At 35.7% G+C, this 18873-nt stretch overlaps 1 protein-coding gene and 1 long non-coding RNA gene across 3 annotated transcripts in view; one reads left to right on the top strand and one right to left on the bottom strand.

The window, feature by feature from the left end:
* The window catches only part of LOC113925278, a 40924-nt gene extending 35335 nt beyond the window's left edge, over positions 1-5589 (bottom strand). For both annotated transcript variants that reach the window (XR_003520964.1, XR_003520965.1), the window contains exons 1-2: positions 5451-5589; positions 4711-4838 (exon numbers count right to left, since the gene is read on the bottom strand). This is a non-coding gene — a long non-coding RNA (uncharacterized LOC113925278). The remainder of the gene's footprint in view (positions 1-4710; positions 4839-5450) is intronic.
* SNCA (synuclein alpha) overlaps positions 1-18101 on the top strand; it is a 145750-nt gene extending 127649 nt beyond the window's left edge. The window contains 2 exon segments of the mRNA XM_027599921.2: positions 14675-14758; positions 16977-18101. Coding sequence (XP_027455722.1) covers positions 14675-14758; positions 16977-17009 — 117 coding nt within the window. The 3' untranslated portion in view covers positions 17010-18101.
* The last annotated feature ends 772 nt before the right edge of the window (positions 18102-18873 follow it).

Genomic DNA, 18873 nt, shown 5'->3' with positions numbered 1-18873 from the left:
CCTGCAGATGGCTGAGCTGCTCTTGTGCTTTCTCTGGTCTGTATTTATTCCTTCTAGCGTATTTTTAATTTCAGTTATTGAGTTCTTTCCCTCAGAATCATTCTTTTTTATGTTTTCTTTCTCTTTGTTGATGGTCTCACTGAGGTCTTCCACTCTTCTCAAGTGCAGTGAGCATCTTTATGACCATTACTTTAAATTCTCTGTGAGGCATATTACTTATCTCCATTTCATTTAGCTCTCTTGCTGTGATTTTTTTTTTTCCTGTTCTTTCATTTTCACTTGGGACATATTCCTTTGTCTCCCCATTTTGTCTAAACCTCTGTGTCTGTTTCTGTCTGTTAGGAAAGTCAGCTACATCTCTTGCTCTTGGAAGTAGTGGCCTTATGGGGAAGAGGTCCTGTAGCTTTCTGCAGTGCAATGTCCCCTGTTCCCCAGAACCTGGTGCTTCGGGAGTGTCTCCTATGTGTGTTGTGCATGCTCTACTATTGTGGCTGAACCACTTTTGCCTTCGGTCTAGTTGTCTGCAGTGTCTTTCTTTGCCTGTTGTGGGCAGGGTTTGGTCCCTGTCTTGTTAGTGGGCTCATATGTGGCACTTGGGCTTGAGTCAGATTAGGCATTTGCTAGAGCTGTGGTTGTACCAAACTGCAGGGCACTTTCCCTGTGTTACCCCCTGAGGAGCTTGCATTGTTGGGCAGGGCCTACAGTCAGATCACGTGTCTGCCCCCAAGCCCATTGCTGGGGCCACAGTCAGAGTGGCCTGTGTAGTTATCTTCCCCTCTCCCTGGGGCAGGAATCACTTTGAAGTGGGGCTGGCCCCTTCAGGGCTGCTTGCACACTGCCACTGTTCTGGATAGACTCTGGCCAGGCTCTGGCCAAGGGCATATCAGAGGGGGCAGGTCCATAGGAGAACACAGCAGTAGGGCATGCAGTGTTAGCGAGCTTTGTGCATGTTTGCAGCAGGAGGGGAGCTGGAGCCACTTAGAAACCTCCTGCCACAGGGCTGCAATGGGAGAGTTCACAGGAGAGTGTGGGGGTGGCGCGCACAGTGCGCGCAAGGTCTGTGCAGGTCTGCTGCAGGAAGGGACCTGAAGCCACCCGGGAAACCTCCTGCTGAGGCTGGCAGGGTTGGATGAACTGCAGAAGCCTACAATGGCAGGTCACCCTGTTAGGTGGCACCTTTTTGGTTCCTGCAGTTGTCTGTGTATCCTGCAGGTTGGTGGGCAAGGTAGGGAAATGGCACCTGCCAGCTCTTTTGTTCTTGCATAAGTCACCCGAAGATCCCTGCCCCTCAAGCATAAACTCTGAGATTAGTAAACAAATATCCCTCCTTTATATACCCCAGGCGATTTTCAAACTGCTTCTTCTCTGCTGTATCTCCATGGGGCTCTTTGTTGTCTTATCTCATTAAGGGCATGGACTGTTTCTTATCACTTTCCTGGCTCTCCCAGAGCCAAGCATGCTCAATTTTAAAGTTCCAGGTGTTAAGCCCTGCTATTTGTAAGAACTCATGAAATTAGGCCCCTCTGCTTTTCAAAGCTAAATGTTACAGGTATTCATGTTCCCCATGTGGGTTCCCTGTGTCTGGGGTGCCTGGTGAGAGGATCTCTCTCTCCTTTCTCCATGCCAGCATGGTCCCTCCTTCCCATGGACAGTCTTGTGCATTAGTTTGGCTCTTAACTAGTGTCAGCTCTTCCTAGCCTCTTCAGTGTGCCCTCGTCTCTACAGTTAGCTGTAGAGGGTCTGTTCTGCCAGTCTGTGCCATTTTCTGAGTCATTTACACTGATGTGAGTATTATTTAGTTGTATCTATGGGACAAGGGAGCTTAGAATCCTCCTACTTCACCATCTTCCCTAGAAGTTAAGCCTTAGCTCTTTTAAAATTGAAAAGATTCTGAAGGATTTTTTCCCTTCAGAAAACAACAACGACAAAAAAGTTTGTTTTTCCTTCAAAAAACAAAAGGAAAAAAAAATGAAGTAATCAAAGACCCAATAAATACAAAACATACAATCTTTATTTTTCTAAGCAGCTTATGTTAAACAAAAAACCTTAATTAGAAATTGTAAACAATGACCAGACCAATAATCTAAGAAAACTTTTCTTTTAACAGAAAAAAAGCCACATTCTAGTTTTATAGCTGTGTACTTTTTAAAAAACTTTTTCTTTATTTATTCATGAGAGACAGAGAGAGAGAGAGAGGCAGAGGGAGAAGCAGGCTCCCAAGGAGCAGGGAGCCTGATGTGGGACTCGATCCCAGGACCCTGGGATCATGACCTGAGCTGAAGGCAGACGCTTAACCATCTGAGCCACCCAGGCGCCCAGCTGTGTACTTTTAATATTAAAACTCATTCTTAAATAAATTCATATTAATTTTAGCTTGATTATACATTAAAATTTCTTTTCACAGATTTTGTTTCCACAAACTTCTTCAACTTTCTTTTTTACATTTGGATTTTGTCCTATATTTTTCCTCTTTAAATAAGCAGCCTTACTTTATGCCAAAATTGCTTTTTTTCCCCTTAACTAGAATATATTTTCATTCCTCATACCTTCCTTTACCAAAAGCAAACAACTTTCTTTTCTTGCATACAGAGGTGCTTTCCTAGTAGCGTTAATTACATATATTGATTAGAATTTTCAACTCTTAGGGACTTTCACTAAGAAGTAAACAATTATGAATGCTCTTTTACATTGGCATTCTGTGAATTGACAAACATACTGTTTCTATTTCTAGAAACATACTTTTATGATTTCTGCTTTTTTCATAGAAAATTTCTCAATGTGGTTTAAAACATGTTTACTAATAGGTGCAAATATTTTTGATTCCTCTGTAAAAGTAAGCAAAAAGTAAATAAGCCTATTTTCAGCGATTAATGTTTTAGTATTTTATTTGGAAATAATCTTGACACTTAATGAATTTAACTTAACTCATCACTTAGCAAAACTCTAAAGTTTCAGGTTACCAAAATGATTTGAGGAAATGATGTTAAAAATTCACCTAAAACTTTTATTTACACCTATTCAATTTACTTGTTCTTAATTATGTTTAGATTTGAAACATTAGACAAAATCTAATTCTAAGGGTTTTTTTTTCCTGACTAATTTTGCAACAGAGACAACATGAACCTATTTGATTAGTAAACATAGGCAGAATAAAAAGTTATGTTTGCATTATAGTCAGTGTTGATAAGTCTAAGATATGTCTATTATAATAAACCAGCAACCTGAAATTACCCTTAATACTGAATATTTTCCCAGGTCTTGTGAATCTGACAAGCATTTGTGTTAGTTTCTTTTATGTTTCTGAGATTTTCTCTAAAAAATTAAGTTAGAAGTACTTATTTTTAGGTGAATTAAACAGAGCTCTTTACAAATTTTAGTAATACCATCCAGAAGTAGAAAATGTCACACTCTGTACTAGACACACATAAGTATATAATCAGAGGCCTTGTTGTTTAAAAGTATTTAACCATGAGACAGATATGATAATGCAAAATTTACGTGGGGCCCTCATTCTAAGATAGATAATGGGGGGGGTGTCTATAAGGTTATTAACTTGGTGGACTTATGTTTATGGTCATGTTAAGGCAATTCAGACAGAGGACTAGGAGGAGTATTGAAATGATAGAGGGAAGTACTGAGAATTACATGAGTCTTATAGTCTTCTCTATTAGTTACCTCTTGCGTCTTTTTAATTTTTTATCAGTTTTTTTTGTAGTGAAATTTTCAATGAAGCTATTTTTAGAATTTTGAAGGCTTTACTTTAAAGTACACTCCTTAAAGGGGATCTTATATAATTGAAACATTCCTCATAACGGCCATTGTAATTCTAGATAGTTTTTAGTAAAATTTTGCCATTTCTGTAGATATTCACAGATTCTGAGCCCATGGTTTTTAGAAAAAAGCAGGTATGCTGGACGGTGATGTGCTTGACTGCTTAGAGTTTAAGGATCCCATTAGCCAAGTCTTTGGGTTTCTCAGAGGCAAACTAATATCTAAAAGGCACATGCAGCTGGGGTGGGAATTATGCATGTTTTACAGTGTACCTGGTTGCACAGAAGCTTTCTTGAAGTGGGTGGGTGATCTACTGTCTATCTAACCCATTGTGTAACCAACTTATCCTAACATGGGAGTCTTTGAGTTAGGTGGTGTGTAAACTAACAGCTCTTAAATGCTGAACCCATGCCCACGAATTTTTGCAGGTTTTTGGCATCCAAGATTCCCTTTAACAATTAGCCTTTACCTCATGTGCCCATTAACAGAAACCAATAGTTACCAAGGAAACAGAACCATGGACACCAGCAGTAGGCAAAGAACTTGATACTGGGAAAAGGATTAAACCGGAAGACCTCAAAGAATGAAGACTCTGGACTGATGCCAAACAAATTAAGAACTTCTGGTGGCAGATGCAGTTCTCCATGTGGAATCTGAGGATAGAACCAAGGGCTGGATTTAAGAAATCTGTGGACTTGCCAATGGAAGTTCCTACATGCACCACCAGCAATTCCCAATGTGGACTAAATCAGCAGACTCCACTACTGGAGACTGGAGTTGGAACTGAGGAAAGGATTCCAACTGAAATTGCAGACTGAAACAAGGACTGGTTAGAGACCTCCTGTCAGTCTAGACTGGCCCATTAACTCTAGACTGTAAAGCAACTTAGATTGGAAGCTCGATGCAAAAAGAACAGAGCTCATATTGAGAGGAACTCACCAATGGCCCTCAGAAATGGTGAAAAAGACAATGAACTCAAAAGGATTGGTGAGGCATTGTGCCTCTGTTTCTTGTTGTCCTTGAAGGCTGTCAGAAGTTCACTTTAATTGTCAATACTGCAACCAAATCTGTTAAAAAAAAAAAAAATTCAACTGAGCAAATTTGTAGATCTAATTAGCTTTACTCAGTGAGTCAGGCAAATAGAATGGAGTTCCATCAAGCTGTAGGAAAGAAAAGATTTTTAAAGGCAGAGAGGGAATGGGGTGGGGGGAAGAAATTATTAACAGTGACTGCATTGTTTTAGGCAAGGTCACACTCCTAAAGGGAACAGAAATGGTCTAATAGCAGGTTACCTCCTAGTGTAGATGAGGAAATTAGTATGCTGGTTAAATTTGTATTCTTGGGGGTGTTAGAACTGCAGTTAGTTTAGGTATTAAGACTTGGTTTACTGACATGGGTCTTTAACATAAGTGATTCTGTTTTGGGCCTTTGGTTCTTTTTAACAACAGGTTTACTTTATTTTTCTCATACTTGACTATCACTAAAAGTTACCTAAATACTAATAGTAGATTAATGGTATCTTTTGTTCCTCCTCGTTAAAAGATGAATTGCTGCCCCATTTTTTTCACTAAGGCTATTTGGTGCTTAGAAAAAGCTTAAGAAACTTGCCCAACATCACAAAAGATCTAGAATCTGGGAGATCAGGAAGATATGGCAGAGTAGGAAGATCCTGAACTCACCTGGTCCCTTAAACACACCAAGATAACAGCTACATCTGTTACCTCAAAGACTTGCAGAATAGACTTTCCACAGTTAATAAAGAGGAGGCCACATGGAAGAGTATAGGAGGGGAAGATGCAGATAGTTGGGAACCAAACCCCCAGTGAGACTAATCACAAATGGCAGGGTAGGGGGGGGATGACATCACAAACAGAAGAAACAAGATCCAAACCCCACCCCAGACAGGGGGGATTAGCCCTGGGAAGATGAGTCCCTTTGACTTTGAAAACAAGTGGGGCACATTTTGTGAGCTTTTACTATCAGTGGGGCTTAACTCCAGGTACTTTTAAAATCAGCACGCTTAGTTTTGGGAGAGCTAGAGGGTGATATGAACCTGAGTCTCTGCCCTTAAAGAACCAGCATAGCAAATAACCCGGAGGAGAAAAAACATAGGTACAGCAGTTTAAGTAAAAGCTGTGATATATATGAAGGAGAGTTATTTACTAATCTCAGAACGTGTGCTGAAGGGGCAGGGATCTTGAGGAGACTTATCCAAGAACAAAAATGCCAGTGGGTACCATTTATCTTCCTATCTCCCATACTAGATAGCTGAACACTTGCAAGAATCAGTGTGAACATTCTCCGCCTCTCTTGCTACACAATGTGCCTGGCACCCACATTCCCCTGCAGACCCACCCTAAGTCACCTGTGTTAGCAGGGCATCCCTCCAAAGCAGCTCCTGCCCCAACACACCCTGTAAGTAGCTCCAGCAAAGGCTGTTGCCATTCCAAAATGATTCCTTCCCTGGCAGGAGGGGAAGAAAACTACAATACACTAGCACACCCACAGTTCCAGCAGCGGAGCTTTTAAACTGAGTGTTCAGGGATAGTGCTTTGCCTTTTGGTGCACCTGCATTCCTGGCAGACAGACTAGGTATTGAAATCTGGTCTGACTGCCAACCTTGCCCACCATTGAAAGCCTCTCAGGAGCCCAACCAGGAGAGCATTTTGCTGTTTGGTGCATGTGCACCTGTGGCAGACAGACTGACTGCAGACAGCTAGCCTGACTGCTGACATGCCACATCTTGACTGGTGCATCCACAGCAGGGAAGTGGGTCATTGCAGCTCACTGGACTGAAGGGCAAATGCAGCTCAGCCACAACAGTAGGGTATACACAGCCCACATAGGAGACATCCCTGAAATGCCTGGTTCTGGTGACCAGGGGACATTGTGCTACCGGGTGCCACAGGACTTCTTCATAAGGCCACTATTTTCAAGACCAAGAGACGTAACTACCATCCCAATACATCAAAACAAACACAGAGTGAGGTAAAATGAGGAAACAGAGGAATATGTTCCAAATGAAAGAACAGGACAAAATCACAGTAAAAGAGCTAAATGAAATAAGATAAGCAATATGCCGGGCAGAGAATTCAAAGTGATGGTCATAAGGATATTCACTGGACTTGAAAAAAGAGTGGAGAATCTGTGAGACCTTCAACAAAAAGATAGAAAATATAAAAAAGAACCAGTCAGAGATGAAGAACTCAATAACTGAAATTAAAAAAATATAATAGAGGGAATCAATAACAGGTTGGAGGATGCAAAGAATGAATCCATGATCTGGAAAACAGGGTAAGGGAAAGAAACCAAGCTAAACAGCAAAAAGAGAAATTGAAAATGAGAAGAGGTTGTGGGGCACCTGGGTGGCTCAGTCAGTTAAGCGGCTGACTCTTGATTGTGGCTCAGGTTGTGATCTCAGGGTTGTGAGATCAAACCTGTGTAAGGCTCTGTGCTGGGTGTAGAGCCTGTTTAAGATTCTCTCCTTCTGCCTATACTCCCCCACTCACTCTCTCTCACTCCAAAAAAAAAAAAACAGGTTGAGGAAATTCAGCAATTTCAAGTGTAATTAACATTTGCATTATAGGGATATCAGAAGGAGAACAGAGAAAGAAGCAAAAAATTGTGTGAAGAAATAATAGTTGAAAACTTTTCTAATCTGTGGAAAGAGACAGACATTCAGATCCAAGAAATACAGAGAACCACTAACAAGATTAACCAAGGGGGTCCACACCAAGACAAAATATTAAAATGGCAAGAAAATAGTTATAAACAGAGAATTTTAAAAGCAGCAAGAGAAGAGAAAACAGTTACATACAAGGGAAACCTTCAGGTTTATCAGCTCTCAGCTGAATTTTCAGCAGAAGCTTTATAGGTCAGAAGAGAGTGACATGATATATTCAAAATGCTGAAAGAAAGAAACCTGCAACCAAGAATACTCTTTCCAGCAAGATTATCATTCAGAATAGAAGGAGAGATAAGGAGTTTCCCAGACAAAAAAAGTTAAAGGAGTTCATCACTACTAAACCAGCCTTGTAAGAAGCATTATAAGGAATTCTTTGAATGGAAAGAAAAGCCATAACTAAAAGTAAGAAAGTCATGAAAGAAAAATATTCACAGGTAAAAGCAAACATGTAATATAATAGAATAATTATTTGTAAAACGAGAATGGAGATTAAAATGCAAAAGCACTTAAATCAATTATATCTACAAAAGTCAGTCAAGGGATTCACAAATAAAAGGATGTAAAATATGACATCACATACATAAAAACTGCTTTTGGAATGTGTTCAAACTTAACTGACCATCAAATTAATAGAGACTGCTATACACATAACATGTTATAAATGAACCTAAAGGTAATCACCAATCATGAACTTATAATAAATGCACACAAGAAAAGAAAGGAATCCAGACATAACACTAAAGAAAGCCATCAAACCAAAAGGGAAGAAAGCAAGAGAAGTAAGGAACAGAGCAGAATGACAAAAACAACCATAAAATAAATTACAAAATGGCAATAAGTAAATTCCTGTTAATAATTACTTTAAATGTAAATGTTCTAAATGCTCCAATCGAAAGACACAGGGTGATTAAAGTTAGAAAACAAGACCCATCTATATGCTGTCTGTAAGATACTCACTTCACACCTAAGAAGACATGCAGATTGAAGGTGAAGAAACAGAAAAACATTTACCATGAAAATGGAAATGGAAACAAAAAAACTGGAGTAGTAGTACTTATCAGACAAAATAGAATTTAAAACAAAGACTGTAGCAAGAGACAAAGAAGGGAACTACATGATGAAAAAGGGAAGAGGATAAAGCAATTGTAAATATCTATGTGCTCAACATGGGAGCACCCAAATACATAAAGCAACTATTCACAGACAAAGGAGAGATTGGCAGTAATACAGTAGTTGTAGCATTCTTTAATACTCACTTACATCAATGGATAGATCATCCAGGCAGAAAATCAACAAGGAAACAGTGGTTTTGAACAACAGATTAGACAAGATGAATCTAATATATACATACATTCATTATTTATATATATTTAATATATATAAATTTATTTAATATATATAAATTTAATATATATCTATAAATGTATATATGTTATATATATACTATATATTTAGATGGACTATATATATGTATATATATATATATATATATATATATAGTCCATCTATAAATAGAAGAAAATACATTCTTTTCAAGTGCTCATGAAACATTCTCCAGGATAGCAGGATAGATCACATGTTAGGCCACCAAACAAGTCTCAATAAATTCAAGAAGAATAAAATTATATCAATATATCTTTTCTGACTATAATGGTATGAAACTAGAAATCAATTACAAGAAAAAATCTGAAAAAAAAAAAAAAAAACAACACCACAAATACATTGAGGCTAAACATGCTACCAAACAATGAATGGGTCTACCAAGATCAAAGAAGAAAAATAAAATAAATTGATACAAATGAAAATGAAAACACAACAGCCCAAAATCTTTTGATGCAGCAAAAGGAATTCTAAGATCAAAGTTTATGGCAACATAGGCCTACCTTTTTTTTTTTTTAAGATTATTTATTTATTTGACAGAGACAGTGAGAGAGGGAACACAAGCAGGGGGAGTGGGAGAGGGAGAAGCAGGCTTCCAGCTGAGCAGGGAGCCCGATGCGCAGATTGATCCCAGGACCCTGGGATCATGACCTGAGCTGAAGGCAGATGCTTAAGGACTGAGCCACCCAGGCCTACCTTAAGAAACAAGAAAAATCTGAAATAAACAACCCAACCTTGTATCTAAAGGGGCTAGGAAAAAAAAAAAAAAGAAAAAACAAAGCCCAAAGCTAGTAGAAGGAAAGGAATAATAAAGATTATAGCAGAAATAAATGAAATAGAGACTAGACAAATCAATAGTAAAGATCAATGAAATAAAGATCTGGCTTTTTGTAAAGGTCAACAAAGTTAAAAAAAAAATCAACAAAGTTGATAGACCTTTAGCCAGACTCATCAAGAAAAAAGAAAGAACTCAAATGAAATTAGAAGTGAAGGAGGAGAAATAATAACACAGCAATACAAAAAACTATAGGTGAATATTATGAAAAATTATAGGACAAATTGGAAAATCTAAAAGAACTAGATAAATTTTTAGTAAAATATCATCTTCTAAAACTGAATCAGGAAGAAATAGAAAATTTGAACAGAGTGATTACTAGCAATGAAATTGAATCAGAATTAAAAACTTCCAGCAAACAAAAGCTCAGGACAAGATGGCGTCATAGGTGAATTCTACCAAACATTTAAAGGGTTAATAACTATTCTTCTGAAAGTATTCAGGAAAAAGAAGAAGGGGGAGGAGGGGAAGAGGAGGAAAAACTTCCAAATTCATTCTACAAGGCCAGCATTACCCTGATACCAAAACCAGACAAAGACAGTGCAAACAAAAAGAAAACTAAAGGCCAATATCTCTGATGAACAAAGATGTAAAATCTTCAATAAAATATTAGCAAACAGGGGACACCAGGGTGGCTCAGTTTGGTTAAGCGCCTGCCTTCAACTCAGGTCATGATCCCAGAGTTCTGGGATCGAGCCCTGTGTCAGGCTTCCTAATCAGTGAGGAGCCTGCTTCTTACTCTCCCTCTGCCTCTCCTCCTTTTGGTTCTCTCTCTCTCTCTCACACACACTCTCTCTCTCACTCATGTTTGCTGTCTCTCTCTCTCTCTCAAATAAATAAAATATTTAATAAAAAAATATTAGCAAACAGAATTTGACAATACATTACAAAAATCACTCACCACAATAAATTGGGATTTATTCCAGGGATACAAGACCGGTTCAATATTTGCAAATCAATCAGTATAATACATCATATTAATAAGAGAAAGGATAAAAACCATATGATCATCTCAATAGATGCCAAAATAATTGACAAAGGACAATATCCATTCATGACAAAAAAACTCTCAACAAACTTAGGTTTAGAGGGAACATACTTCAACATAATAAAGGACGTATGTGAAAATCCCTCAGCTAACATCATATTCAGTTGTGGAAAACTGACAGCTTTTCCCCTAAGATCAAGGACAAGACACAGATGTCCACCCACCACTTCTATTCAGCATGATACTGGAAGTTCTAGCTGCAGCAATCAGACAAGAAAAATAAAAGGCATACAAATTGATAAGGAAGAAGTAAAACTTCCACTATTTGCAGATGACATGATACTATATATAAAAAACCCTAAAGACTCCACCAAAAAAAACTATTAGAACTGATGAATTCAGTAAAGTTGCAGGATACAAAATTATGTAAAGAAATCTGTTGCATTTCTATACACTAATTACAAAGTAGAAGAAAGAGAAATTAAGAACACAGTCCCATTTGCAATTGCACTAAAAAGAATTAAATACCTAGGAATAAACTTAAGAAGGTGAAAGACCTGCACTCTGAAAACTGTAAAACATTGATGAAGGACATTGATGATGATACAAATACATGGAAAGATATTCATGCTCATAGAAGAATTAGTACTGTACAAATGTGCATACAACCCAGAGCCCTCTACAGATTCAATGCAATCCCTATCAAAATGCCAATGGCATTTTTCACAGAAATAGAACAAAGAATTTCTAAATTTGTATGGAACCACAAAATATCCCAAACAGCCAAAGCAATCTTGAGGAAGAACAAAGCTGAAGGTATCACCTTCCCAGATTTCAAGATATACTACAAAGCTGTAGTAATCAAAACAGTATGGTACTGTCACAGAAATAGACACATGGATAAATCAAAAAGAATAGAGAACCCAGACATAAGCCCATGCTTATATGGTCAATTAATCTACAACAAAGGACGCAAGAATATACAATGGAGAAAAGACAGTCTCTTCAATAAATGGTGTTGGGAAAACTGGATAGCTACATGCAAAAGAATGAAACTAGACCACTTTCATATGCCATACACAAAAATAAACTCAAAGTGGATTAAAGATCTAAATACGAGACCTGAAACCATAGAAATCCTTAAAGAAAACATAGGCAATAATTTCCTTGACATCAGCCGTAGAAACACTTTTTTCGATATGTCTCCCTAGGCAACAGACACAAAAACAAAAATAAACTATTGAGACTACACCAAATAAAAAGCTTTTGCACTATCAAAAAGGCAACCTACTGAATGGGAGAAGATACTTGCAAATGACATATGACAATAAGGGTTAATATCCAAAATATATAAAGAACTTATACAATATCAAAAAAACAGTGCAATCAAAAAAATGGGCAGAGGACCTGTGTAGACATCTTCTGAAGAAGACCTACAGATGGCCAACAGACACATGAAAAGATGCTCAACATCACTAATCAACAGGGAAATGCAAATCAAAACCATAATGAGATATTTATTACTTGACACCTATCAGAATGCCTAGAATAAAAAAGAAGAAATAACAAGTATTGGTGAGGATGTGGAGAAAAAAGAAACCTGTGCACTATTGGTGGAAATGAAAATTAGTGCAACCAGTCTGGAAAACAGTATGGAGTTTCCTCAAAAAATTAAAAATAAAAATACCGTATGACCCCATAATTCCACTACTGGGTATTTACCCAAAGAAAATAACAACACTAATTTGAAAAGATATATGCACCCCTATGTTTATTGCAGCATTATTTACAATAGCCAATATATGGAAGCAACTTAAGTGTCCATTGTAAAAGGAATGGATAAAGAAGGTGTAGTGTATTTACACACACAATGGAATATTACCCATAAAAAAGAACAAAATGTCACCATTTGCAACAACATTTCTAAGACCTAGAGAGTATAATGCTAAGTTAAATAAGAGAAAGACAAATAAGTGACTTCACTTATATGTGGAATCTAAGAAATAAGAAAAATGAACAAAGAGATAGACTCTGAAATTCAGAGAACAGGTGGTTGCCAGAGGAAAGGTGGGTGGGGAATGGGTGAACTAAAAGGGATTTAGAGTATAAACGTCCAGTTATAAAATAAATAAGTCACAGAGATGAAAAGTACATAGGGCACATAGTCAACAAGATTATAATAACATTGTTTGGTGACAGATGGTGATTATACTCATCGTGCGTGGTAAGCACTGAATAATGTATAGAATTGTTGAATCATTATGTTGTACACCTGAAACTAATATAATACTATATGTTACTTGTACTTCAATTTAAAAAGTCTAGAATCTAGAGAAGCTAAGATTTGAACTCAAGTCTTGTGATGCTACCGACCTCATATCTAACCACAACACAAGAGAACCTGTATTCTTGACTTGTGCTAAGAGGTGAAACTCCATGGAAATAGTATCTTTATTCCACATTTAGAAGTAAGGTATTCTGGGGAATGTCTATATTTTATTTCATTTATATATAACTTGGACTGTTTGGGTTTATAAAAAGGGAGTTGGGCAGGAGATGATGATCTATAAACTACTCAGCCCAGTTAACGTAAGCATGAGGTTTAGTTTGACTTTTCACATGGGCAGCCATTTCTTTATCTCTCTGCCTACCTGTGAGTCACTTTCATGATGGAGACAGGAGGAGCTATTATTTACATCAGGCATATTTTTAAACATAAGCAACATTGGCTGAGGGAGTATTTGATCTCTTTGAGTAAGTCCATTTTAGGCTCACATTGCTTCTCTGCTTTTTCAATTTTCAGTGAACTTTACTGGAATAAATGCAAAGCAACAAAAGGTATTTAATGAAGGATACTAGTGAAGACCTGAGTTCAAGTTGAGTTTTATGGTATCTTATTTCTAAGGGGAGAGATCTGGGAAATTTGTGGATCATGTATTTGAGTCTCTCTCTCTCTCTACATATATATATATATATATATATATATATATATATATATAGTGATATATAGTTAGTATATATTTATATAGTTATATATATTTATATAGCTTCAATTTTGAAATTTCAGAAAATAATTTCTTTGCCATCATTTAAAAATAAATTATAAAATATGTATGCTTTTACATAATAAATGCAAAGCAACAAAAGGTATTTAATGAAGGATACTAGTGAAGACCTGAGTTCAAGTTGAGTTTTATGGTATCTTATTTCTAAGGAGAGAGATCTGGGAAATTTGTGGATCATGTATTTGATTCTCTCTCTCTCTCTACATATATATATATATATATATATATAGTGATATATAGTTAGTATATATTTATATAGTTATATATTTATATAGCTTCAATTTTGAAATTTCAGAAAATAATTTCTTTGCCATCATTTAAAAATAAATTATAAAATATGTATGCTTTTACATTATAAATGGTTATATAAGTTAACTTATGAAAAAGTAAAACATAACTACCCAATAAAAAGTGCTTTTAATATTTTGTTGGATTTTCTTCAATCTTTTTAGCTTTGTATCTGAATAATACATTGGTTATGTCCATAATATATACAACTTTATATCTTTCTAAAATGCTATTATAATAGGTTCTCAATTTGTTATATAATTCTTATGCTATAGTAAATACATATCTTCATAATAATCTATTGAATAGATTAATTATAATTTCTAAACTTTTCATCTTCTACTGAACATTTAGGTTAACAATTTCTTTTACTGCTGTCATTGATGCTTTGAAAAACATGTTTGGATGATAGCTTTGGACTACTTCCTGGGTAGTGAATTACTTGGGCAAAAAATTTGTACATTTTTAGTGTTAACAACACATACAACCACAATATTTCTGCAACGGTACTATATAGTTTAGAATGCGAGCAGTAATATTAAGGAGTGCCACTTTTACAACATTCTTACCAGTATTATATATAAGATGTTTTGAAAGTGTGCCTAATTTTTAAAAAGTAAAAGCTAGTACCTCATCATATTCCTTTTGTGCTTCCCATTTAGAGTGAAGAAGGAGGCCCACAGGAAGGAATTCTGGAAGATATGCCCGTTGATCCTGACAATGAGGCGTATGAAATGCCTTCTGAGGTAAAATTTTATATACCTACAACTCTAAAAATAAACTTCAGGACTTCAAGTTGGGTCTTTTTAATAAGCAGTACCAAAAATCTGTCACTGTCAGATTTTCCTTCCATTTGTCCTTAATGAAAGTGATTTACTCTCTAGAGGGACAAATTGGCCAAATCCAGAATATATATTGTGCAGACAACTTGAAAGCTAGAAGTGGTTTTTACATTTGTAAAGGGTTGTTTAAAAAAAAAAAAACAGAGATACTCTGTAGTTCACACAACCTAATATATGTACTTAATGACCCTTTACAGAAAGTGTTTGCTGATCCCTGCATTAGAAAATTATTTTATTAAAAACCTTACTTTCTAAAATAAATCCCCAGATGGAAAGTTGGAGAAATTAACTGAATGCCTAAAGTAATTATTATTTGCCATACATTTCCAGCAGGATATTTGCATGGTAAAATAAAAGGTACCCACAAAAATTATAGAGTAGAAATATGATAAATGCATGGTTTGCAGGAACTGATGTACTTCAGTCTAGCCTTTTGATGATTAATTTTAATTTGAAAATAAGTTTCTTTAAAAGAAAATGTATCTTAAGGAAAATTTAAAAATACTTTTAAATGAATGCAGCTGACTCAGAAGAAATAGAAAATCTGAATAGACCTATAACAAAGTAAAGAGACTGGATTATTGTTAAAAAAAAATCTACCCACAAAGAAAATCCCAGGACCAGACAGCTTCACTGATGAATTCTACCAAACACTTATGGAATAATTAATAACTATTAATTATAATTAATACCAATTAATTTCTCTTCCAAAAAAAAAAAAAGAGGAAAGATTACTCCCCAACTAACTCCATAAGGACAGTGTTACCCTTATACTGGAAACAGACATCACAAAGAAGATGTATTATTCATTAAAAATCAAGTTAAAATGTCTTTAGTTAGGTTATATACTATTCTTCATGGCATCAGTTAAAGGCATAGTGATAATCCCATTTATAGAAATTGAGATTAAATTGTTTCTTAGATTTTACCAAAATTTTTGAATCTTTTTATGCACAGCACAATGCTAAATACTATAGAAAATACAAGAAGATTAATTGATAGTACCAGGACACAAGGAGTTTACATTCTAATGGTTTGACAAAAACAAATACAAATTTACTCCTTCATTTATTCATGACAATTCCTTTAAACATTATTGACTGTCTTCTATGTATCAGGCATCACAGAGGCAAAAATATTCAAGATACACAAAAAAAGTATAATATTTTACAGGAGCTGGTCAGAGTGATCAGGACTTTTATAGAAGAGTTGGTGTTGATCTGTGTGGGGGGGGGGATGGGAGATATGATAGGCCAAAATGAAAGGAGGACATTCTAGCACAAGGTAATATCAGAAGCAAAGGCATGCATGTCTAAACATGCATAAAGATATGTCTGAGGAACAGTGAGTAATTAAATAGGATTTGAGGTTAGGGAACAGAGACTAGTGACATATTAACGCTGCAAAGATGGGTCAAAGATAAGTTGTAGAATACTAGGAGAACCTTTCCATTTAAGTTTGTACTATATTCAGAAAGCAACTTGAGTTATTGAAGATATATTTGTTCGCTCATTTTAAAGCAGAATCCTAATTAGAGTTGTTCTTTAGGACTAATCTGACTGCTTTAGTTAAGATCTTTAATATTTTTACTGTGGTTGCTATCCATATATTGTATGGGGAGAGGGGGGGTTTAGAATAAAAGTAATAATTGAAGCCATGGATGAAGAAGACATTTTCATTGAGAAACAAAAGGAGAGAAAATGTCACTTGCCTTTAAATGTCTTTGTCTCATTTTAAAAATTAGAGGATCTTAGCCCTTGAAGAGGCTTTTTAAGCCACTTAATTTATCTCTCAAAATGTACAGTTGAGGAAACTGGGAGCAATATAGACCAACTAACTTGTCCTACAGGACTAGAACATATGATTGTTAAATGTCATCTGAAAGTAAAATTCAGATACCTGAACTCTGAGCAGCATAATTCACTTTTATATTTGACAGGAAGACAAAATTATTAAAAATGAAAGTATACTGTGTGTAACTGAATAGTTGCAGAGCTGTTATGAGTATAACCTTCATTCAAGGCAGTGAGCCGTGTCCTATCTCATTCACCCTAAATCCTTCATTACTGATGACTAAAACTAATAACACTGCATGTTTTCTTTCTGATTTTCTTCATATTAGGAAGGATATCAAGACTATGAACCCGAAGCCTAAGAAATACTTTTGCTCCCAGTTTCTTGAGACCTACTGAAAGATGTTCCATCCTGTACAAGTACTCAGTTCCAACATGCCCAGTCATGATATTTTCTCAAAGTTTTTACAATGTATTTTAAACTCTTCCATCAGCAGTGATTGAAGTTATCTGTACCTGCCCCTACTCAGCATTTCAGTGCTTCCCTCTCACTGAAGTGATTATATGGTAGCAGGGTCCTTGTGTGCTATGCGATATTGTGGCTTCAAATCTAAAATGTTAAATTAAAACACCTAAGTGACTACCACTTATTTCTAAATCTTCACTATTTTTTGTTGCTGTTATTGAGAAGTTGTGATTTACTATCATATACTATAAGATTTCTAGGTGTCTTTTAATGATTATTTCTGTTTAAAAATGATGTGTTGTGAAATTTGTTAATATATGTAATACTTAAAAACGTGAGCATGAAACTATGCACCTATAAATATTAACTCTGAAATTTTACTGTTTTGTGATGTGTTTTATTAACTTGTGTTTATATATAAATGGTGAAATTAAAATGTTATCTCATTATAAAAATATTAATCCCATCTCACTTTAATAATAAAATCATGCTTATAACAATATGAACTGAGAACTGACAAAATTAAAGTTCTTGACAGCCATTTGAAGGAGAAGGAATTTTAAAAGAATTAAGCAGACAAGATGGAACATTAAGCCTTTACTCTGGGAATTCACTGAAGCACACTACCCAAAGTATCTTCTGACATGCAGTGGTGTCTTAAGAGGCTATTCAGAAAAAATGGGTTCCATGGAACAGTAAGTTTAAGAAATGATTTTGACTATGTCTGCTTCAAGTATTAATAAAACATATTAGCACATTAAGACTCCGAGAGAATCTGGTTAACTTTGTTTAACCCAGCATTTTATTTTTATTTTTTAAATCAAATATCCCCGCCACCACCCTCGGAAATGTCTTTAAACATTTCTGGGAACTACCAAACCGTTACCTTAAGAAATGTCAATTTAAATGGACACATTCCTAGAAATATATCTTTCAAAACTGAATCAGGAAGAAATAGAAAATTTGAAAAAAAAATAATTACCAGCAATGAAACTGAATTAGTAATCAAAAAACTCCCAACAAACAAAAGTCCAGGACCAGATAACTTGACAGAGGAATTCTACCAAATATTTAAAGAAGAGCTAATAATTGTTCTTCTCAAACTATTCCAAAAAACAGAAGAGGAAGGAAAGTTTCTAAGTTCATTCTGTGAGGTCAGGATTACCCTGATACCAAAACCAAAGACATGGCAAAAAAAAGAAAACTACAGGCCAATATCTCTGATGAACGTATATGTAAAATCCTCAGTACAATATTAGCAAACAGAATTTGGCAATACTTTACAAAAATCATTCACCACACTAAATCGTGATTTATTCCAGGGATGCAAGGGTGGTTCAGTATCTGCAAATCAATCAGTGTGATACATCACATTAATAAGAGATGGGATAACCGTATGATCATCTCAATAGATTCAGAAAAAGCTTTGATAAACTATAACATCCATTCATGCTAAAAACCCTCTGCAAAGTTGGTCTAGAGGGAACATATTTCAACATAATAAAGGGAACATATTTCAACATAATAAAGGACATATGTGAAAGTCCCTCAGCTAACATCATACTCAGTTGTGAAAAACTTGACAGCTTTTCCCCTAAGACAAGGATGTCCACCCACCACTTCTATTCAGCATGATACTGGAAGTTCTAGTCACAGCAATCAGACAAGAAAAATGAAAGGCATACAAATTGATAAGGAAGAAGTAAAACTTTGACTATTTGCAAATGACATGATACTATATAGAGAAAACCCTAAAGACT

Source organism: Zalophus californianus, chromosome 2 (assembly GCF_009762305.2).
Source record: "Zalophus californianus isolate mZalCal1 chromosome 2, mZalCal1.pri.v2, whole genome shotgun sequence".
NCBI classification, from domain to species: domain Eukaryota; kingdom Metazoa; phylum Chordata; class Mammalia; order Carnivora; family Otariidae; genus Zalophus; species Zalophus californianus.
This window is presented reverse-complemented; position numbering and strand designations above follow the sequence as displayed.